Source organism: Tasmannia lanceolata, unplaced genomic scaffold (genome assembly GCF_043159265.1).
Source record: "Tasmannia lanceolata isolate RefF3 unplaced genomic scaffold, GAP_Taslan_0.1 ptg000019l, whole genome shotgun sequence".
NCBI lineage: Eukaryota > Viridiplantae > Streptophyta > Magnoliopsida > Canellales > Winteraceae > Tasmannia > Tasmannia lanceolata.
In genome coordinates, this window is record NW_027518696.1 from 27,683,462 (window position 1) to 27,706,540 (window position 23,079).

At 37.6% G+C, this 23,079-nt stretch overlaps 1 protein-coding gene across 23 annotated transcripts; it reads right to left on the reverse strand.

Annotated features, from left to right (window-relative positions):
• Window positions 1–1,500: 1,500 nt before the first annotated feature.
• LOC143853452 (uncharacterized) lies at window positions 1,501–19,012 on the reverse strand. 23 transcript variants are annotated; one of them, XR_013237129.1, is made up of 13 exons: window positions 18,658–18,988; window positions 18,488–18,537; window positions 18,362–18,410; window positions 18,064–18,149; window positions 15,109–15,868; window positions 13,573–13,642; window positions 13,260–13,300; window positions 12,238–12,374; window positions 11,128–11,273; window positions 10,986–11,027; window positions 10,812–10,851; window positions 9,992–10,627; window positions 1,501–1,515 (listed from the first exon to the last, which is right to left on the reverse strand). XR_013237129.1 is itself a non-coding variant. In XM_077363220.1 (12 exons), the coding sequence occupies exons 4-8, from the start codon at window positions 18,369–18,371 to the stop codon at window positions 12,939–12,941; spliced, it is 432 nt and encodes a 143-aa protein (XP_077219335.1). In that variant the 5' UTR covers window positions 18,372–18,410; window positions 18,488–18,537; window positions 18,658–18,695; window positions 18,768–19,012; the 3' UTR covers window positions 10,248–10,627; window positions 10,812–10,851; window positions 10,986–11,027; window positions 11,128–11,273; window positions 12,238–12,938. The 23 variants fall into 23 exon arrangements, 10 of the variants coding, with proteins under 10 accessions (XP_077219335.1, XP_077219343.1, XP_077219339.1 ...); XR_013237127.1 differs by having other exon boundaries at window positions 13,260–13,315; XR_013237130.1 differs by having other exon boundaries at window positions 12,238–13,315; window positions 18,658–18,695; window positions 18,806–18,982.
• Between the last annotated feature and the right edge of the window lie 4,067 nt (window positions 19,013–23,079).

Sequence of the window (23,079 nt, forward strand, 5' to 3'; positions counted from 1 at the left end):
CCCCGAACAGATACATTCAATCCAACAACATGCAATATTTCTTCTCTGATGGAAAAAAATACAAATAAGAGAGTGAGAGAAAAGAACAAATGTTCATGAGTTCCACTTTATCCATCTTACCTCCAAATTGTCATGGATTCTGCTTTCTGATTCTGTAACCCAAGAACAAAAGTTCATGGGCCATGCCTTTTTTTATGTTGGTACATACAGGAGAAATGCAGTTTTTTTTTTTTTTGAATGGTAACAGAATATATTAAAAGAAGACTGAGGAGGTCCCCCTTACAATATAACGACACACTTACAAGCCACGAGGATCTTATACAACCCCAGAAAAATCACTTAGGGCGGAAGAAAATCAAAAAGTTCAAGAACCTGCTTCGATACTCCATCTTTTGCCAACTTATCTGTCACAGCATTAGCAGATCTTCTCACATGCTGAAATGGTACCGGACATCCTTCTAAGAGGTCTTTTATCTCATCAAAGAAATGAAGGAATCTCCACGGAGTACACCTAGGGCCCCTAAGCCATCTTATAACATTAAGCGAATCACCCTCTACAATACAACTGCCTAATCGATCCCTATCCAAACTCAGAATGCCTTGGTGCACAGCTCTTACCTCCGCTTCATTCGAATCTGTTGTTCCAATTGGGCCAGAAAAAGCCTTAATGACCTCACCGGCATAGTCTCTCAATACGCCGCTGATCCCAGCAGGGCCAGGATTACCCAAACTTGAGCCATCAAAATTTAATTTTACTAGCCCCTCAGGGGGAGGGCACCAAAGCTGAGAAGTTACATTAATAATCTCCTGACTATTACATACTACGCCCCAACCCTCCCACAAGTCGAAGGCCGAAACAAATCGGAAGAGCGGAAGAGCCCGAGCCCAAGAGATAGTAAGAGAAATGGCCTTGATAAATAGAAAATAAGGAGATTTAGCTTTCCCTTCGAAAACTCTAGTGTTCCTTTCAGTCCACATAACCCATAAGAAGGCCAACAAAGAAAGCCACCACAATTGCTTACCTTTTTTCCCCCATGGTGTACACGTCCAGCCTGCAAACAACTCTTTAATAGAGGATGGAAAAACCCAATTTATACCAAACCTTTCTAGAATCCTTCCCCATACCTCCCGAGCTACTCTGCAGTGGATGAAGATGTGATCTACCGACTCCCCTGATTCGATGCACAGAGCACAATGGTCAATAATCAGCATATTCCTCTTTCTCAGAAAGTCCACCGTTTGGATCCTGTTGCCTAACACTGACCGGCCAAAAAAACAAACTCTTGGAGGAGCCTTTATTTTCCACACCTTTGCTGCCAATAAATTTTCCTCGAAGGGCATCAAGCTATTGTAGAAAGACTTGACTGAAAAGCAACCAGGAGAAATGCAGTACTCTGAGCCTCATCCCAGTGATCATTGTCATAGCAAGAAATTTTAGATATTTTTGCAAGAGGCTCTAGATCCACCGAATTTCCCTAGTACATATCTTCACATAAAAAAAATTCCAGCCAAGCCCTGAAATTTTGCCAAATCCACACATTGATACTTTTGAACACAACATGAAAACAAACTCACTTAAACCAGCCAATGAGTATGGATTCCCCAAGACGGACACACTATCTTGTAACTTATAATCCCCCGACTACCAATTGCTTCCAGCAATGAAAAATGAAGAAATTGGCAAAGTCCAAGCAAATGACACAAATTGAACTCTCAACATGAAAAACTCTACCAACCAACTAATCTAGCTCTTATTGAAAAATAATACTGCAAAGCAACAAATCCATTAAAATGCAGTAACAAAAAATTTGTGGTTATCAAATTCCTTTAGGAAAACTTCCATGGAAGGGTTATCTGGGCTCAAATTTCACAATGGCGATCACCTACACATTTTAATCCCAACTGCTTAGAGTTTTAAATTCTTCAAGGCTGATAAAAAAGAACATAATCGCAACAAACATCATGTCGTAATGATACTTCTCAAATACCATCAAAATTAGAACTCCAAAACCCAAATCTTTATACTGAAATTAATCGAATGCCCAGGTTGCAGACCAAAATAGCAACGATTTCAATTTACACCCACCACCTAGGTGAGGGTCCAAATTATTACAAAGAATAAATTGAAGCTCTAAAAATATGTTTGAAGAGGAAAAAGAGGCAACACAAACAATCTCAAATGACAAGTCACCAACACGCCCTTAGTTCAACATATTACAAAGTCTATATCAAAAAAATCAACTTCTGAAGCCAAGATGATATCAAAAGGCACATATCCATGGTAAAAGTGAGAGCAAAAAATAAGGAATCCAGAATCTTCGGTTGAAAAGCCAAAAAAAATGTTAATGATTCCAGGGACACCGAAACCAGTATCCGATAATTCGAAATCCAACTCCAAAATCCCTCCCCATATAACACAAATAAAAAAGCCCATCCTAGACCTAGACCCAGAAACAACAAAAGATCAGAAAATGGAAAGGAGGAAGAAAACGAAAGCGAAAAAAAAAACATAAACTCTTCCTACAGCTCATTTGCAGCATCAAATCGATAACCCAAAATTTCAAACCCAAACCCCACCATGGCCCAAATAAAAAATCGAACTTGCAAACTGCAGAACAAAAAAAATTGAAATCCCAAAAGAAAACGGAACAAAAGGAATAGCCTGATCCTTGTAACTAAAGATTCCACAATAAATTAACAAACACAGTAAACTTCAAACCCAAAAAAACCCTACATGGAGGAGGAGGAGAAGAGGGAGATGAGAACTCCAACTCTTCTCCTTACAGAGGCAACCAAATTAACGCTGACGAAAAAAAAAACTAATTTATAAAAATGAAGGGAGACAATCAAGTGCTTACTTGGACCATTGCTTTCGGCTCTAAAAGGGCTAAAATCTTTAGAACAATCAAGTGCTTACTTGGACCATTGCTTTCGGCTCCAATAGGGCTAAAATCTTAAAAAACGGGCCAAAAAAAATTTCCTTTGTCCAAAGGAGAGATGGAAGGAAAACTCCCGATTGTTTAATGCAAGATAGAGTCCTGAATAAAATCAACATAAAATTAGGAAACCAATATGTTTTCTTAGGGGTGCAAGTTTGGCCCTGCAGCCCTAACCCGCCCTGAGCCCGAACAGGGTCGGGGCTGGATTTTCCAACCTTAGGGTGGGTCAGGGTTCACTTTTTTAGACCCTGACTCAGGTCCAGTCAGGTTCTGGGTTAATGCCTCGGGTTCCCTGACCCGGCCCGGCCCTAAGTTTTCTATTATAGAATTGAACCATCTGTGCATGTTTCTTTTGCTTATGTTTTCTATTATCTTGGATTGGTGTTTCTTTAGATTATTATTATTAATTGTCTCTGTTGCCCATCATGTTGTTGAATTCATATTGTCTTATTTTGTTCCCTTTCTCTATTTATTGATCATTTTGTTCTATATGATAAGTGGTTGTTTTATTTTTTGGCACTCTTAACAGGTATTTGCACTAGGGTTAATTAGGGCCGGGCCGGCCCTGCCCAATCAAGGCGGGTCAGGGCTAGCACTGAGCCCAGTAGGGCAGGTAATGGGTTGAGGTTTTTCGGCCCTGACTCACGGTCAGGGTGGGTCAGGGCCGAGATAATGGGATCCAGGGTTGGGCTAGGGTTTTGAAAAACCCAACCCTGTTGCAGCCCTATGTTTTCTTAGCATTTTTTTAGGAAACTAATGAGTTTAAGGTTTTCTTGGCTTCTATTTGAAAGAGGGTACCATGTATATCTCAAGCTAGATGGGAGGATTGTCCATGCTACACGTGAGCAGTGAAACCCTCGTAACCCTCATATATATGTATATATATACTAGTAAAGACCTACCGTGATCGCACGACAGATTAGAGAACATTAAATGATTCATAAAAAAACATGGAGCTATAGAAAACACAATAAAAAAGATATCAAAGTTTGAAGCTAACCAAAAAAAAAGATCCAATTGTTATTTAAAAAAAACATAAAGAGTAATTTGGGAATTTGGATGAAATGGGGAATGTAATAGTAAAAAAGTGGTGGAAGAGTTTGAAAAAATCAGGATAAAATCAAACTCTAAATCAAAGTGTATATAAAATACACACAAAACAATGCATGAGCAGTTTCTCTACTTCTATTTGAAGCAACGAAAATTTTCAAAGAAATTGCAGGATAAGAAACACCAATTCTATGTTACATGGATTATTGTTCTTAAAAGTGGTGTTTCTAAAAATTGAAAAGTCCAATTGAAAAATTGAAAGTCCGATTGAAAAATTGAATCCCATTTGAAAAAAAAAAAACATAATAGTCGATACCCTTTCTTTTGAGGATGATAGAGATATAATGATCAACATCACCAAAAATATGAAGATTGGAGTAGAAAACTTAGATTGAAAAAGTAATTCGGATTGGAATCATTTAGGTTTTCTTTTGTAGATGATGATATAAATATTTTTCGCGATCATGGGAAGAACTTTTTTTTAAAGTTTGGAAAGGAAAAACATTTCTAAAATAAGCTGAACCAATCATATTCAATTTTACTTATGATAATATCCCTCTAAATTTAAAAAAAAGAAAGAGAAATTGTGGAAATTTGGAAGAAATAGGGAATGTAATACTAAAAAAGGGTGGAAGAGTTTGAAATTTTAAAGAGAAATAAGTTATCTTAGCTCTTTGTAACCCAACTATAAATAAATTTTATTTTGAGTAAACCCATCGCGTTAGACCATTAGCTAATAGTGTACCCTATCCATTAGGGCCGTTCTCAACTTGAATTGAGGATAGAGAGACTATCCAAGGATAAAATAAAACCTTGCTATGATCTCAAAACCCAGTTCGGAGGTTTAGGACCATACTATGTAGATGACTTATGGGTCACAATCTAACACATGAACAGTCTAGATCATGTTAATGAAGTGGGTTACAACCTATTTACATTGTGGGCATCAAATGGACGGTTTGGATCATCCTATGGTGTGTATAGTGTTTTTACATTGTCACCATCAAATGGACGGTTTGGATCATCCTATGGTGTGGGCTGTAGAGTTCATTTTGAAAAATAGGGGTGAAAATTGAAGTAGAACTGTAGAGGGGGTGAATTTATCAACGGCTAATGCCAAAAACTTCCATATTAAGTGGGCCCCACAAAGCATAATAACGTGGGAGATATGCCCGGGAGAGAGAGAGAGAGCTGCATGTTGACTTTCTATTCACAGTTCATATTAAACATGGTCTGTTGCAAGCGTCCAACGAAAAAAACCAATATTAAACATTTGGGATTTGCTAGCGTCAAACGAAGAAGGCATTTATTGGATGGTCTGTTGCATCTGTCAGCAGCCACCTGGTGAATGAAGTGAAAATCTGCAGCAGAACATCCGTGAAATGCCTTACACAATGGATGCTAGCAAATCCCTAAACATTTAATGCTTCCACACACACAGAGAGAGAGAGAGAGAGAGAGAGAGAGAGAGAGAGAGAGAGAGAGAGAGAGAGATGGAGACATGTTTATTTCGTCGATTAGCAGGGATTGGGGGAGTCATTTTGGAGAGAAAATGACGGCATTCATGGTATTTTTTGGAGAAAAATCTGTGAAAAAATTTAAAAGTGAAGGTTGAGATGGCAGAAAATATAAATATAAATATTAATGCTGACGTGTAAATCTCACAAAAAAAGAAAAAAAATGGCAGAAAATATAAATATAAATATTAATGCTGACGTGTAAATCTCACAAAAAAAGAAAAAAAATTCTTTTTTTCTCTAGCTATATATATATATATATATATATATATATATATATATATATATTAGGAAAAGGTTTCTGAGCTCGAGCTCAGCTTGAGATAGAGCTTAGAAACCATCACTCCCATAGTTGTTTGACTCATCCAACCCATTCATTTTATAGGTTATGATTAGGGTTAGGGTTATAGTTAGGATTATAGGTTATGGTTAGGATTATGATTTGTGGAGGTTTAAAATGGATGGCTAGAAAATGGGCTTTTATAGATTCAATGGTTAGGATTATGGTATGGAGATGATTTGTTATGAACACATTATCTATGTGAGGTCCTATATAATGAATGGGTTGGATGAGTCAAACAACATGGAGATGGTGTATTTATAGAGCTCTAGCTCAGGCTGAGCTAGAGCTCAGAAACCTCGAGGTCTCTCTCTCTCTCTCTCTCTCTCTCTCTCTCTATATATATATATATATATATATATATATAGACACACACACACACATTAGTAGACCCGTGCCTATTGAAAAGAAACTGCAAGAAAATACATATTATAAGATCGAGACAATTTGGGTTACACTGCAGCTTATGAGGTCCCATGATCTACAGTGATGGGAAAAAGGTAGCCCAGAATTACCATGATCATAACTGAAAATAACCCATCATTCGGAAAAAAAAAATGAAAAACCTTGTCTACACACAATCATTACATATCTAAATCAATAAAGAATTTCTAAGTGACGGCGATGATGATAAGAGAGATTTTGTCTCTATCCCTCTCAAAATCCCATCTCTTTAAAATCCTTATTATTTGGGACTGCGAATCAAAATTATAACTTCTGTTAGCCCAAGGGTTCCCATGGGTTCAAACATTCATCTTACCTTTTTGTTTTGATGCTAGCAAACCTAAATTGATTAGCATTTATTGACTAATGTGTTGCTTTGAGGTGTTCTGCTCTATACAGGAATTTGATATGTTATATCGCCATTACACAACTCATCCAACACATGGCTTGCGGATCCACACACAACGATCAAAAAGCTTGCACTCACAAGGAAGACATCATCATTTGGAGGATGTTCAAGTCAAGAAGCTCGAGATAAAGATCCCACAAGTGGCCTACTCAAGTGTCAAGTGAAGCATGGAGTTGAACCAAACATGGTGACACCTCATGTACCTCTCAACATTTTGAAGATTGGAAGAAGTCACAAGAACTAAACCAAGTTCAAGAAGTTCACTCAAAAGTGAAGGAGTCCGAGAAAGTGCCAAGGAGCAAAGACATTCCAAGAAGACTCAATGGTATACACTTTTAGAATGTATTTGGAGTCCTCTTGATTTTATGTAGATTGCACTTTCAATAGGTTTTCAAATGGTTTTCATACTTAACTTTTATATCTTTGGAAACCATTAACGCAGCCAAAAATGTGTTTGAAAACCTAGGACTAAAACCCAAAGACCATGGCCCAAAATCCCTGATTTTTATGCGTTAAAATGGATTTTCAAACAAGGCCGGTTGACCAGAGTGTCCCGGGCGACCGCGGAAGCAGTGCTGGAAATCCAGCACTTGCATTCCAAAGGCGGGCCGGTCGACCAGGGTGATTTGGGCGACCGCAAAAAATGGTTCTGTTAAACAGAATCATTCCGACATGGATTGGGGTGGGCAACCGCCATGGGTCGGTCGACCGCGGATAGTGTTTTGAGCCGAAAATTTAAATCAAACAGGCAGCCATCATCGGGCGACCGCCATGGGCCGGTCGACCGCGATGGTAAGAATTTTGAAAATAAAAATGGTAGACCGATAAGGGCGGACAACCGCCGTGCCTCGGTCGACCACCACTGTCTGGCAAAAGAGCCGTTGGGGCTTTTACGGCTTGACTTTTTCAACACAGTTAATTACTGTTTTGCCCCCAAACGGTCATATTTTCAAATGGGCTATATATACACTATCAAAGACTATCTAAACAACCTTTTGCAACATTATTTCAAATCTTTTCGAGCTTAAACTTGTTTATCAAAGGTTCATCCTCTTCAATGCCTTGAACTTGCAATTTCCATTTTATCAAGAGGAATCTCCATAGGGCTTTTACATTTTCTATCTTTGGAGAGTTAGTGAGCTATTAATTTTTGTATCAAGCCTATCAAGAGGCTAAGAGAGGGTTCTTTTCATTTGCTCTTTATTTGTATTCGAAGGTCTCCGATTCGGCTCGGTAAGAAAGGAAAATCCATTATACCTCGCAAGGCCTCGTGCAGAAAGGGTGTGTCCCCTTTGGAGTTGGAGAAGGTGGTGTACGGCTTGAAGATTCGCCATTGAAGAATCTCAACTTTAGTGGAGTGCCCAAGGAGGAAAACTTGGAAGAGTGGAATAGGTCTTGTGATAGACCGAACCACTATAAAATCTCGTGTTCCTTGTGGATGCTTTCTCTTCTCCTTTCCTTGCACTTGTGGTGATTGGTAATCTCTTCTCTTTATGTTTATTGAACAAGGGTTAGAGCACATGAGGACAAAGTAATATCGAAACCCTAACTTTCATTGTCTTGCTTATTTGAACAAGAGTTAGATTAATTAATGGTTAATTAATATATTAATTTTTCCATCTAATTAAGCCAAGAATTTTTAATTGGCCAATTCACACCCCCTCTTGGGTTGTCACACTTGCATTTCAACTTCCAAAATTGTTTGGAAATAGGAAGAGAGAAATATTTTCGACTAGAAAGTAGAAACACTATTGAGAGATAGAGAGATTTTAGGATGCTTTGTGATAACGTCCCCTTCCCATGCATTTAGAGATAGAATATATAGAAAGTCCATTTTTTGTGTATTTAGCAAGAGAAGATGTACAACTTTTAACGTAGATAGGAGAGAGTAAAAGAAGGGGTAAATCCCTTAATTATAGCAAATTAGCATCCCGGAAAGTGGAAACGTTAGCTTTTTACATTCCGCGTACATCTTCCAAATCCGTAATGCTATAGCAGAAGTTGAGTGTATAGAGGGGTGCCACGTGGCAGCACCACATATTTAAGGGAGGAATTTCAAGGATTTATTGCATAAATGGAATACGAAGAGAGAGAATATGCGGTGAGGTGAAACGGGCTCAAGGGCTTCGACCAAGGGAATACGAAGAGAGAGAGAGAGAGAGAGAGAGAGAGAGAGAATAAATAGGGAATATGTGGTTGTGTGTATGTTTTTCCTTTTTTGAGAGGGGGAGGTGAAATGGCGTGAGAAAATCTTTCCTAATATACGGGTTGCAGAGGGGTTGACATATGGTGCACCCACGGTGTGCAACATTCCCTTTTATATATATACTAGTTGCAGACCCATGCATTGCACGGGCGACTAAAAGATATAAAAATAAAAATTGTTCAAAAATATATAGGATTACTGCATATCCAAAAATTAGAACCTAAGTTTTTATCCAAATAAATAAGTAGAACAAAATGGAAGGAAACATAAGGGATACGTTTGACAAGGTTTCTTTGAGAGAGAGGAGATGCACTTGGAAAGAGTCCTTATTTTACAACAAAGAAATAGCAACATAAAGAACCTGAACCCTACATGTCATCTCCATAGGATGAACATAATCGTCTGCTTTGAAGGGGTCCACAACATTATAGAAACATATAGATCGGAGGGTTAGGATCTTCCTATAGAGATGACTTATAGGGTCTACCTAAGTGTGGCTCAACAAATGAACAGTTTAGATCATCCTATGAAGAGGGCCCCACTGTACTTTCTAAAAAATACTTGACTTCACACGCAAACAGCACATAAAATCTCTCCACAATGTATTCTAACAATATGAATGGTTTAATTCCTATCATGCCCAAACCATATTGGCGGGGGGGGCGGGGGGGGGGGGGGGGGGCATAATGAAAAGAAAAAAAGGAGATATTATATGGTGTACAAATAGCTGTCCCATTTAGGGTTGAAGAAGATTTTACTTTCAAATTTAAATTGGTTTTATTTTTGAACGGAAAATGATTTATTTCCCTTATAATTGATTGTTTTTCCTTGTTAGTAGGATGGATCATTGCTCTGATTTGCCATCAAGAGGTGACCCACACGGTCATGGTCTGATGCCAAATGGACAATCCCATCCGTAAGAGTAGAGTCTACAAAAATGAACACTTTAGTCTGGATTCTAATATGGTGATTCTGAATTGGATATGATGGCACTTTTAAGAGCAAGCTTAGGTATAGGTTAAGATCATTATTCAAAGATATGGTGATTGAGAATTATATATGATGGTCGGTTTGATCCAAACTTACAATGGGTGCGATTTTGGTGAAATTGATTCTTCCAACATTTCCACGCATACATGAACAGGGATGGTATACAGCCAAGACACGGAGAGATAGAGTGCCATGAACCCTGAGCATGGTTGCATATCAAAAGTTGTTAGGTTCAATTTGCAAAATCAATAGAATTACAACAAATGAACATAAAAAAAAGTGTACAACCCAATTGTATGCAATTGTACCGTTACCATATTATCAACTGATGCAATTTCAACGTAATGACAGATCCATTGTAATATTCTATATCTTTTTGCATTTTCTAAATTGCACACCTTACTTAGTTCCACAATCATATGAAATACTTAATAAAGAAAAAATTAAATATCTTCTTCAAAGTTTCAAAAAATAAATTAAAATATATAAAGAAATTGGAAACCAAAAATAAACTTCAGAACATTACTGGGATCACAATGCGAAAAGTGTATAGCAGAAGAAAGTTAAAAAATTAAAATAAAAGCCATGAACAATGTGACCATAGATAAAGATCGGTTAAAGAAGAACCCCTCAAAGATCCTTTGCAAATTCTTGAACAACAGCCTGAAAGCGTAAACTCTAAACCCCATCGCTGATACCACTCCCTTTACACTTTCACCCATATGGATATGCCTGTAAATCATTTCAGAAAATTGATGCATTGTTATTTAAATATTTGGTTATAACGCATAATACAAGGAGAAATATACTGAATAAAATAAAATAAAAATAAAACTGTATACAATTATGGCATAAAAATGTTTAAGAAAAGGTAGAAACAAACAAAATATTTTGGATACTACTGTGCTTGAAATACCCTAAAAAATGTTTGCCTCATAATTCTCTTGTCTGCACAACTAAGAAACACAAAACAAAAGAAAATTAATAATGAAAGAGGTCCCAGGGTCGCCTTAATTGTGGTAACAAAGACAAATAAAATCCATGCAATGATGAAGAACAATACAGGGAAAAATAAAAATAAATAAAATACCTGGAATGGGTCATCATGAAAATGAGGGCAACCCTTCTCTCTCTGCTTTCAAATGGAAAGATTAATATTTCTTTGACAGGGAAGCATAGGCAAAGAAAATAGGAGAAGAGCAAATCAAAGAGCAGAGGTATACAGTAGATACCTCATATTTCATAACGACCAACAAAGAAATCAGAAAAGTAGTCATCTTTGTTTCCAGGCCTTTACCCATTGGACGCCCGGGATGCCAATGTGCGTGTGGAATACACCGTTGCTAGGAAGAAGTGTCGTCATTGATGGAGATGAAGGCTGTAAATTCATTTCTTAATTGGGGCAGTAAAAATTGGTGGAAGAAAAAGAGATGGGAAGGTATTCCTTTGGAATTGGAAACATTACATAATACCAATCAACACGAATCAATTAGTATCATTTAATACTAATAAACATGTAGTAGGAAAGAGAAGAGATATCCTCGCAGAAGAGTTATCCTGAAATCGAAATGGTTATTTTGTTAAGTAATTATCGCTGGAAATGGGAATAGTGCGTTTTGAATAAATGGGAAATAAATGGTGGGACAAGCGTGTTTTGGAAACTTCAATCGGTAAATGAAAATTTTGGTCGAGAGAAATGAAATACGGCTTTTGGAATTCGACTTTTGCAGAGAGGGCTGCCACGTGGCGCAGCAACATTCAGCTATCTACTAAATTAAAGGGGTATTAGAAGATATTAAGAAACAGAGAGATATTTTGAGAATTTATCTACTAAATTAAAGGGATATTACAGCGTATTTATTGAAAAGGGTATTAATGCCTAATTAAAGGAAACGTGAAGATATTAAGATACAGAGAGATATTTGGAGAATTTATCTGCTAAATTAAAGGGATATTACTGCGTATTTATTGGAAACATGGAGGTGAAACAATCGGTGGAATAGAGGGGTTGCCACGTGGCATAACCACATCTTCCCACATTCCCTTATTAGACAATAAAATATCTCTGACGTATTAAAAGAGAGAGGTGATAGGGGGACGGGTGGGATTTGAGGGCACAGGAGGTATTTCAAACTTAAAGGCGTGGAAATTTGAGGGCATATGAGGCATTTTTCTATTTTAGGTGAGGTGTTAATTCCACAGATTTTTCAGAAAATTCAAAAAAGCCTTTATTTTCCATCAAGCTTATTATAGTACTAGTAAGACCTTGAAAAATAAAAATAGAAGTAAACAATTCATAGTGAGATAAGTCCCATATAATAAACAATGGATATATGAAGTACCTCTAAAGAAGTAAACAACACATGTAATGAACTAAACCATCAGTGTGTTATGTCTGATTGACTTTGGAAAAATTGTAGGTGAAGGTGTCGTTGTTCTCATCAACAGGATCCAATTCCCTTGGTAGCATGGTTACAAACTGCAACATGGTTGAAAGCCAAATTAGCTTAAGAAGAAAGATAAGAAGCAAATAGTCAAAAGGATGTTCAATGGGACCTGATCAGTTTGATCCTGTGCGACGCACGGGCCAGTAGAGAAAACACAAATGATTTGTAAAACGATGTTCTAAAACTATTCATGTATAAAAGTGACTAAAAAAATAACAATAATTAGTCGTGTACAAATTCATATTCAGAGAAAACATCTATTTCAAGGGAAAAAGTAGGACTTCAACGTTTAAATCTCTTAACAGGGACACCAGAAATCACAAATACTCCTGGTAAAGGCACAATCATCAAATTTAGGTGTATAAAAGACAACATAGAGAGAGGCCTTAGTGTACCTTTTACAAATAAGATTATATTAAGTAAGGGGACTAATATCCCTGCTACTAAATGCACTACTCATTACATGGGATCAAGAACGGTATGACAATGTGTCCAACTTTTAACTGATCTCTGAAATCAAGAGACCTCCATATATGCCTGAAGTCATTATCTACCCATGAAGACAGCAACCCAGAATCTTTAACATATCAAAAGCCTTAAAAACTAAGATGTGTTTTATCCAAATTACATAAAGGAACCATATATTTCAATAATTTTACAAATAAGCAAGCAAATCTATCAAAAGGGAAACAAAATAAAAGACACTTGGTAAGATGAAGTTTTCCCCAACATAAACCTTGCAGAAACTCACCCTGCCAATCTGCTACACATCTGGAAAAACAGCTATTAATGTAATAAAAAACAACAAAATACAAAGCAAATTCACAGTTTCTGAAAAGAACTGTAACAACAAAATACGAAGAAAACTTACACTCTTAGAAAAGTATATCCGAAGAAATCAATCCATAGATTTATACCTGTTTCTTGGTTGTTCCCCATAAAGTACACTTCTGCATACCTGAATTGAGAATATCTTCATGAGGAACAACAAACATGTCAGAAAATAAACATTGGAGTTCAGATATGGACAAGAGATATCAAATGCAGAGTGTTGTGAGATATTATTTAGTATTGCAATAAAAAATCCAAAGTAAAGAAATAAATGAAGCCTGAGAAAAAACAGAGTTAGAAACAGAAAAGTAAATCCTAGAAGAACATAAACCCCATATAAGAGAGAAGAGAAATAAGAAAGCCAAAGTAGAAACAGAGAAGGGAAGATTTAGTGTTTACCTCAATATCAAATTTAGAAGCATTCCCAGCAGAGCAGAGAGAGAAATGAAGATAACCGCAAAATCATAGCCTGTAGAGGAGTAGAAAAAAGGTTGATAAGAAAAAGCATGATTTAGCCATTAAAAAAAATAAAAGAAAAGCATGATTTATTTGTCACATAATCATGTGCGAAAAAACACAATCTAGGGTTAAAAATAAGAGATGGATTTAGAGAGAGCTGCAAGGAAAAGATGGTAAAAGCTTGAACGTTTTCCAGAGAAATCGAAAGGGAGGGAGAGAATTATAAATTGAGGGAGAGTGAGGAAACAATAACATAACAGCTTTTGCATGTTTGGAAGTACACCCAAATTGTGTGAACTCCAATTGACAGTTTCTAACATACCATTACATATATGAAGCACACCTCTTTTTTCATATAAACTGCAACTATGGAAGCAAAAGTAAACCATGGTCGAACAACATAACTTAATTAAAGAAAACTACAAAATTACGGGTAGCTATAAGTATCTTATCCTGGAAGTTTTCCCATGGCTAAGAGCCGAGCTGCCTCACCGTATCATTATCTGTGTAGAAGATAATTTTCATGATGTTTGACCCTTGAAATACATGATAGACTTTGTAAAGGCATCTCCATGGTTAGCAGCAGCAACATTTGTTGCAAGAGGAGAGACTTCAAGGCATGACGGAAACGAAAATGAAAACGTGTTTAGTCTGAAAAAAGACCTTGACTATTTTCAAACACTTCTCAAAAATAGATGGGATATTTGGTAAAAAAAAGGTGGAAAGGGGAAAAAACCCAAAAGGAAATCAGCTTAGGGAAACCCTAACTCCAATTCTGAGATTTCATGGAGAAAAAAAAAAACCCAAAAATATGAGATAGGAGAGAAGATTCCAAAAAAAGGTGCACCACTTTCAATCCCTCCTTATGTTGGAAGAGAGAAGATTTAGAGAAGAAGACCTTGACTGGAAGCTAAGAGATGAGAGTGGGTAATAGGGTTTCAAGAAGAAGGCCATGCAAGGAAGGGATTATGGTTATTAGGGTTCCTGGGGAGAGATGGAAGAGAGAGGAGGAGACGTGTTTGGAGAGGGTTTTCTAAAAATATATTTCGCGAGAGAGAGAGAGAGAGAGAGAGAGAGAGAGAGATAGAGGGTGGGGAGGACATGTATTAGAGTGAGGACATGTATACAGAGAAAAGAAAAAAAATCTGACTTTCGATCTACTTAAAAGATCTCTGCCGCACACAAAAAAAATCCCTGACTCATAATGGGGTAACAGCAGGAAATTTAGGGCATTTGTGAAGTAACAAAGGGCATTCGAGGTATATTTGGGTGAAGATCCTCTGTGTAAAACTCACAGAATTTACGAAAAAATAGAAAAAAGCTCCGAATTTCATCCCCGCTTATTATAGTAGACAAGCGTTAGAACATGAAGTATAAAAAAAGCGTTAGAACATTAAGTATATTGAATTACATAGAGAAACTTTTTGGCAATAAATTGGCGATCATTCAAAAAAAAAAACATAGAGAAACTATTACTATCCTCCATTTCAAGCCCACCAATGTCTTGCCACCTTCTATCAAACACTGCTATGACAGACTCCTGCTCTGCATGGAGTTGGTGAAGTAACGTGGTTCATGCCTTTATTGCTCTAATATCATACTCATTCAACAATGGGTTTGAGTCCGGCAACAATGTAAAAAAGATGACCACACTCAACCTGAAAGAAGTATTTGACCTGAAAATAAAACATAAAAGGAAGTATGTGAAACTTCTGACATGAAAAATAAAATGACGATGGCCCCCAAAACTTATAGCTTCCATGGTTTCACCCCAGGGGACATTTGTGGATCTTTTTGGCATTCTCTATGCGGGTCCGGCTCCATAGCGGGTGAGAACTAAGAACACCCATTAATTTCCTGCAGCTCCAATAATTAGAAAATAGAATGGAAAAAAAATCCAACATTCTCTATATCCCACTGCTTGTAGAAGAATATACACAAATCAGGTAAAAGGCCCTATCGTCCCGACCCATATAGTTTCTCTAATGGTGCAAGCCCAAAAGCCCAAAGACATAATCAACTCAATCCTATGGGTAACAAAGATGAAATCCCGACTTTCAACAGTCTATCTATACTCTACTGTTGAGATGCTTCTTGAGATGATAATTGTATATACATGGGCAAACATATTTGGCATAATTGTGAGAGAAAAAGAGAATACCTTCTTGAGATGCATTTGTTAAACAAAAAGATGGAGAGAAGCGGCATGCGAGAAAGAATCTGAAGTTCGAAATGGCTACATGAAGTAAACATAGCACATTAGCTCACTTGGTATAGAAATCGATAGCTAACAGGCAAAAGCAATGTATTCGTAGAAGCGCAATCAAATGCATAACATTCAGCCAATCGAAACAATCATAGACATTAGATGCACATAAATATTGCAATGAAATGCCCAAACCTCGAAGTCACCAAAAAAGCAAAAAGAGAAAATCCGTTGATTTAAAAAGAAAAGAAAAGCAAGGGATGCAATTAAATGCCCAAACCGCAAAGTAATAAAAAAAGGAATAAAAGAAACTCCATTGATATAAAAAGAAAAGAAAAGAAAAGCAAGAGAATAATAACTTGAATTTAAAAGAAGATAACCAGAATTTAAGAAAATGAAGAAAATAACTGCAATTTAAAATAAATGGAAATAAAATGGAAAAGATTGATAAAAACTCTCTTCATTGCAAATTTTCAATGATGAATGACCATATTTCCTGGTAGAATGAGAGATTGAAAAATGATACAAAACTGAACCTGTCAACATAAAAAGGCAACGCTACTTATAAAATTCAAATCCAAATGATCTCTCAATTTCTGAATAATTAAATTGAGAAATATGGAACTCATGGATATTGCAAGTTGCAACCGATAATATTTTCCTTCAAGAACGGCAAGGAGTAAAATGTCCATCACATCATCTATAGAATGGTGAGTGTTTCCAACTCGATGATCAATCACATGGGGCGACCAAAAGAATGCATGAAAGAGTGATGAGAAAATTAATGCATAAAATAAAATGAGGCACAATATATGAAAATTTATGTAGAAAAACCAAACTTGGGAGAGGAACCTGATAAAAAAATACATAGAAGAAAATACAATGATAACACATGCTATTCCATAGAAGAATATGTTATTCCTAGAAAGAAGGTATTATCGCGACAAAAAGGTGCATTTTAGATATAAATTAATGAGGTTAAAAATGTTTTGTAACTAAAGAAAGAGTACAAGTTCTAATAGACCATTGCATAGGTCTTCCTTAGCTATCAATAAATTGATTTTCATTTGGCACATTTTTCTCTCCCAGAAGCCTGCACTCGTGATTGCAGCTGACAAATTTCTTTTAGTGTTTGATACCCTAGATGCTTCAAAGTTGAGACTGTTACTGGGATGGGTAGAAATCCTACGTTCAGGCATGGCCCAAGATAAAAATTTAAGACCCAAGCCTGACCCAGGATAGCCCAAGTGACTCTAAGACTTGTATGCCTTGGTCCTTGGCCTTGTAACATGTTCTAAAATCTGTTCTCATTGGAACCGCAATCTTTACAAATGCACAACCTTTACAAAGAGTAAAAATAAGCAAGCTCAAAGAAGCACATGCTTTACATAATATTACACATCTCAAGTCCCTACTCCCTGGATAACCAAACGATCACTGACGCAGTTGCCTCTCTAAGCAAATGGGATGCTTTAATGACCACAAGAGCCATCAACGGATCTGATTAAAGTGAGCGACTAAAATTAAGATGGCAACTACTTGTGTCATGCCCAACTAATTACATGCAAGTGATTAGCTTACGCATACATGTGAGATATTGTTCAATAACTTTGGCCTCCACACTCGTAGCATCCGTAAATCAACATAGCAACAGGCAAAGCAATTTTTTTCGACACTGCAAAACTGTACATAATTGGTTCCTAAAGGACCCGGATTGCAAGGAAGATATATAGCCTCTTAAGCCTCTTCTCTCCACCACTTAAAAACTCAAATCACGCACGGTGACGAAATGGAGATAAAAATGGAAAAAATGAAATGGAATTACATAATTAGATAAAAATTAAACCCAGCTGTCTTTCTACTTTCATATCGAGCACTTTTTGCTCATGTTTTTCTACTCTCTGAAGGCCTCTTGAGAAGCCACTATTAATCATTTCTAAAACAATTGTAACCATCATTAGCAAATCATCAGATTTAACTTCTAAACTGTGTGCATATATAAGATATAAGCAAAAAATTTGTAGATGCATCCAAAGATACCATTAAACTTTTCTGGACAGACAACTACTGAAAAGTAAATGAATGGATTCTTCTTAAATTATGTTTTGCACATGTATAGAAAAACCTTTGAGGGACAACAATATAGATGCATTTGGTTAATAATGGCTTTTAAGATAAAGTAGCAGAAATGAAGTAATTAGTTGGCTAAAGTAATAATATATTACCTCGCATAGAAAACATTGCTTCGCAAAAACACCCTTATGAATATGATCACTTAAAATTGGAAATGGCTATATATGATGGAAAACACCTACAGGGAAGAAGAAATATTGTCAGTGATCATTGGAAAACAGAGATAAGAGCTTCTTTGAAGTTAAATGAAAAAAAAAAAAACACACACACACACACAAGGATGTGACCCTATAGGAAAGAAGAAATATTGTCAGTGTTCACTGGAAAACAGAGATAAGAGCTTCTTTGAAGTTCAATGAAAACACACACACACACACACAAGGATGTTACCTTTGCTCATTTCATCACGGTCAATTTCGTCTACCTTGTCATGGCCACGCTATTAAAGAAAGAAATAAAATCAAAGAGGGAAAACAAACATGGTATAGAAATCAAATCAAAGAGGTAAAACCATACCTTCTCTTGCAGTTTCTCTCTTTTATCTCTTTCAGTTTCTCTTTTAATTGCTGTAAAAGATTGAAATGAAATCAAAGAGGGATAACAAACACGCTATAAAAGATCGAAATGAAATCTAAGGGGGAAAACAAACATAGCTTAGAAATAAAATCAAAGAGGTAAATCCATACCTTCTCGGTTCCCTCTTTTAAATGGGATTTAGGGTTTTCTGCAAAAGAAGAGAAAAATCCGTTGAAACCCTACCGGGTCTTTGAAGTTCAGGAAAGAGAAGAAACCCCACCTCCGATTGGGCATACTATAAAAGATTGAATGGTGTACCTAGCAAAAAAAACGACAGGATGGTGAAGAAAATAAAATGAAAGAGGTATGTGCAATGCAAAGGTTTGAGAGAGAGCGAGAGAGAGATGGAAATGACACGCAGAGAGAGAAATCGTAGAGGAATAGAAACGTTCCATGGGAGCTGGACACGTCGAATGTATTGAAAGACGGGAGGAGAAAGTATCTCTTTTTTTATCGGCAGGTGAAAATATCTCTGACCTTTGACAGAGAGATAAGCAACGGGGGAAAACCACAATTTTACCCTTCCATATAAGGAGGCAAAGCTGCCAAGGTAAATAAGGAACTGAAAATTTTTAGAGGGGTAGAATGGTAAGAGATGGATGGAGGGGAGATGGGACATGTGATAGTGAGATGCGTAACAAAAGAGAGCCTCAGAAAAAATCTAAAAAATCTGTCATGAGATAGAGGATAGAGAGAGAGGTGATACGGGCACGCGTGAGATTTGAGGGCACAAGAGGTATTTCTAACTGAAAAAGTGTGGAAATTTGAGGGCACAAGAGGTATTTCTAACTGAAAAGTGTGGAAATTTGAGGGCATATGAGGCATTTTTCTATTTAAGGTGAGGTGTTATATTCACAGATTTTTCAGGAAAATCAGAAAAGCCTCCCAGCTTATAGTAGTAGATATATATATATATATGGACACACACTCACACACGTGTCTATATTGTTTTTTCCTCAGGCCAACCCAAACCAATTTAGAAAATCTAGTTAGACAAGTTTAGCTCGGATTGAGAGGCTTAGAGGTAGGCGGACCCTCTCACCCTTAGGTTTAGGTTGAACCCAATTAGGGTTGGGATAATGCTACCTCGGGTTACACTAAGGTTGCACCCAAGCCGCTAGTTGCACCTTAAATTAAAGGGCGCCCTCGCAAACACCAGCTATAAGAGCAACCTCGATGGACCAACCAGTGTGCCCTTGTAGATAGTTTTTTTCCGTAGGGCCATCCTTGAGTTTAGCATTCCTCCATTTAAATATTCATTCGTTCCAAAAGCGACCCCACGCATTCAGGATGCATTTGGAACACGGGAATTGGAATTAGGAATCAGTATTTGAAACCGATTTAGGTGATTCCACTGTTTGGAAACATTTGACTAATGGAATGGGAAACAACGCGTGACTCCCGACGGAAAAGGTAAGGGAATATTGGGGGCGATTTGATACCCACCTAGAGGGGTGGTATTCTGATTCCTAGAATCAGCGAAAAAAAGGCATCAACATCCCTCGATATTTACTCTTTTTCTCGATTTTGCTCCTCTTATTAGGTTTTATTAGGTTTTAAGACCATCGCGATCAAGTTAATTGGTCGTCGTCTTCTTCTCCTCTTAAATTGAAGTACGGATTTATGCTATCTTATCTCTGAATAAATTTTGTAGCCCTTGATTTCCAGCAGAGATTTACATAAAGGCAAAGCAAGAGCCAAAAGCTTTGATTTATCAAAACAAGAGAAGAAGAAAAAAGGAACAATATTATGCTTTAGTTCAGCTTGGTAGAATAGAGCTTTTTCCATGATTATGGCTTCATGGCTTCTTATTCTGAATATGCAAAGAACAGAGCTCTTTAGTTGGCGACATCGGCGGCTAAAAACAATCCTTATGTTTGGAAAACACCTAATTAAACCCGCCATATTGCCATTAGAACACCTTAATCCTCCCTTCAAGCTGTGATTAGGGTTTCGCTCGTTTAGGTTTTTGTTTATTTAGGGTTACACCAAGAAAAGCTAAACCGTTAATTTTTATAGACTGCGACTGGGATCATATTTTGGGAATTTGGGTTGTGCTTTTACCTTAAAATGGGGTTGGGTTTGAGTTGATTGGAATGTATATAAAAGGAGATGTTGGCTTTTGGGTTGGGTTTTTGCTTTGAGGACATGTGGAACACAAATATGGCTCTCTCTCTCGCTCTCTCTCTCTCTCTCTCTCTCTCTCTCCCAAGATAGATTGCACTCTGTTTCTATCATGTCTGTATGGATGCTCATATTTTGTGTAATAGTAAGGCACATATTGATTTCCTCTCTTAATTAGAAAAACAAGTATTATTGGTTGAAATTAGCATTGAAAATTTGATTCCATTCCGGCAATGTTCAGGCGGTACCAAATGCTAGAATAGGAATAACGATTGATTCCGTAGATAACTTCCCGTGCTTACACAAACACTTGAATTGGAATCATTATCCGTTTACGAGGGGAATTGGAATTGGATTGGAATGTGATACCAATACCGATTCCTGATTCCGGCGATCCAAATGCACCCTCAATTACAAAACTTGCTACGCTGTTATCCCATTTGGAACTGCTTTTAGTGGACAAATTTTCAACCTTCTTATTGGTCGTCCCAAGTACCTCTTAACAAAATACACGCATATGCGCACCAATCGAAAACATAGACTAGTAACCAAGTTGCGCGCGCATTTTTCGTCTGACCAAATAAAATATGAGAAAAGTACGGAATGCAGCCGATGTATAGTGAAAATACGGATCACGGGCACCTTTTAAAACAAGATCCAAAAAAGGGCTAAGCTTCAAAATCGGGTGGGAAAAAGACCCCAATACCCTTCTGACACCATCAGGACTAAGGTGGACTCCTTGAAAGTTTGTCCTTCTGAATTGATGTCAATCATCCTCGTATGTTGGTCCATTCTGCTTGCAAATTCGTTCTTCTTGTATATGTATTGTGCCGGTGACGTATCTACATTATACCGGTGGCGTATCTACATTATACCGGTGGCGTATAGTATTCATTTTTGGTGGCACGCATTTATGTACCGTTGGCGTACATTTGTTGTAACTATTTGTATTGTCCTTCGTAGCGTACCGGTGGCGTATATACTTTGTACCGGTGGCATACCTGATTGAAAGGGCGCCATCATTATGAAGCGTCGTTCCAGGAGGCGGTAAAATCGAATCATCACATTAAGTCAATTTACTTGTGCCTTGGTTCTTCTCTCCCATCCCATTCGAACCGTCCCCAACTCTCTTCTCAAAACAATGGCGCAAGACCTCGATCTTTCTACACCAGGGCTCTTTGAGGCTTTAATAGTGAACTCCCAGCCCCCTCCTCCGATGACCGAGAAGAAGCTAGAGGAAGGTTCCTCGAAATCTCGCGCTCCATCCTCGGACACGTGCGAGATGTACTGCAAGAAGCGCCTCCGAGCCTTTGCTAGAGAATTCCAACAATCGGTGAGACGCGCGAAGACTCTGGGTCTGGAATTCGCCACCGAGTTCCTCCAACTGGAACTCAGTGGTCGCGCTCCTGGAGGAAGAGAACGCGGTTCTAAAGGCCCGGTTTGAGTGCTGGTCCTTCACAGGTGGAGGTTCCTCGCGAGACACACCTTGCAAAGTGATTTCCTTCACCCGCATCCCCTTATCGAGGAGGCGAGAAGTCCTTCTCTGCAATTCTTCCCTAAGGATCTGGAAACACCTTTTTGTCAGTTGTATAGGAGTCTCAATCGCTACACTATCAACCAACTATTTTCTGTTTACTTTTTTTTCATAGAATTTGGCCTTCAAACCCCACTATGTAATTAAGCCCAACTATATATGATCGATTAACCAATACAAATGTTAAATTGTTATGTTCATGTTGTCCAGGCCCAATCCATCTGATATGAACTTGTGGTTACATCACAAATAAAGCATCCGATACAAAATGTCCATGATTAGTCACTGACTAATTACTGGGAAAAAACCAATCCAGATTCAATACCTAGATTACAGGTGGATAGATACCAGAAGATATTGATAAACTGGGTAAATTTCATAAATGGTACGCCACCAGCAAAGTGGTACGCCACTGGAATATACGGTAGAGATGATATGAAAGAGTTCAAATGAATAAAATGGTGGATAACACTAAAAGACGCCACCAGAATGTAATGTACGCCGTCGTTCTATCGGTTCAATTCACAATCAAATGAACCAAAAGAATCTGATGTTATTAATGGTGGCCAAAAAGCGTAACGCTGGCGTAAATGTATCTTACCGGTGGCGTACCTATCTGGGTTCAAAGGGAAATTTGAAATGAAAACCAAACCACTTGTCCAAAAAGGCACCATCGTTCTATCGGTTCAGTTCACAATCAAACGAACCAAAAGAATCCTCGTGCAATGCACCAATGGATGCTAATAATGGCGTCTAGATATAGTTACGCTGGCGTACCTATCCAGAAGTAATGAATCGGTTGGAAAGGGCACCATCATTATGAAGCGTCGTTCCAGGAGGCGGTAAACCGGAACCGTCGCCAACTTATTATAAA

Coding starts and splice junctions, on each gene's coding strand:
- LOC143853452 (XM_077363218.1), bottom strand. Junction 13,316..13,572: donor CTTCTAAATTTGATATTGAG/GTAAACACTAAA, acceptor TTCCTCATGAAG/ATATTCTCAATTCAGGTATG. Junction 13,114..13,213: donor GGATATACTTTTCTAAGAGT/GTAAGTTTTCTT, acceptor CTGTTTTTCCAG/ATGTGTAGCAGATTGGCAGG.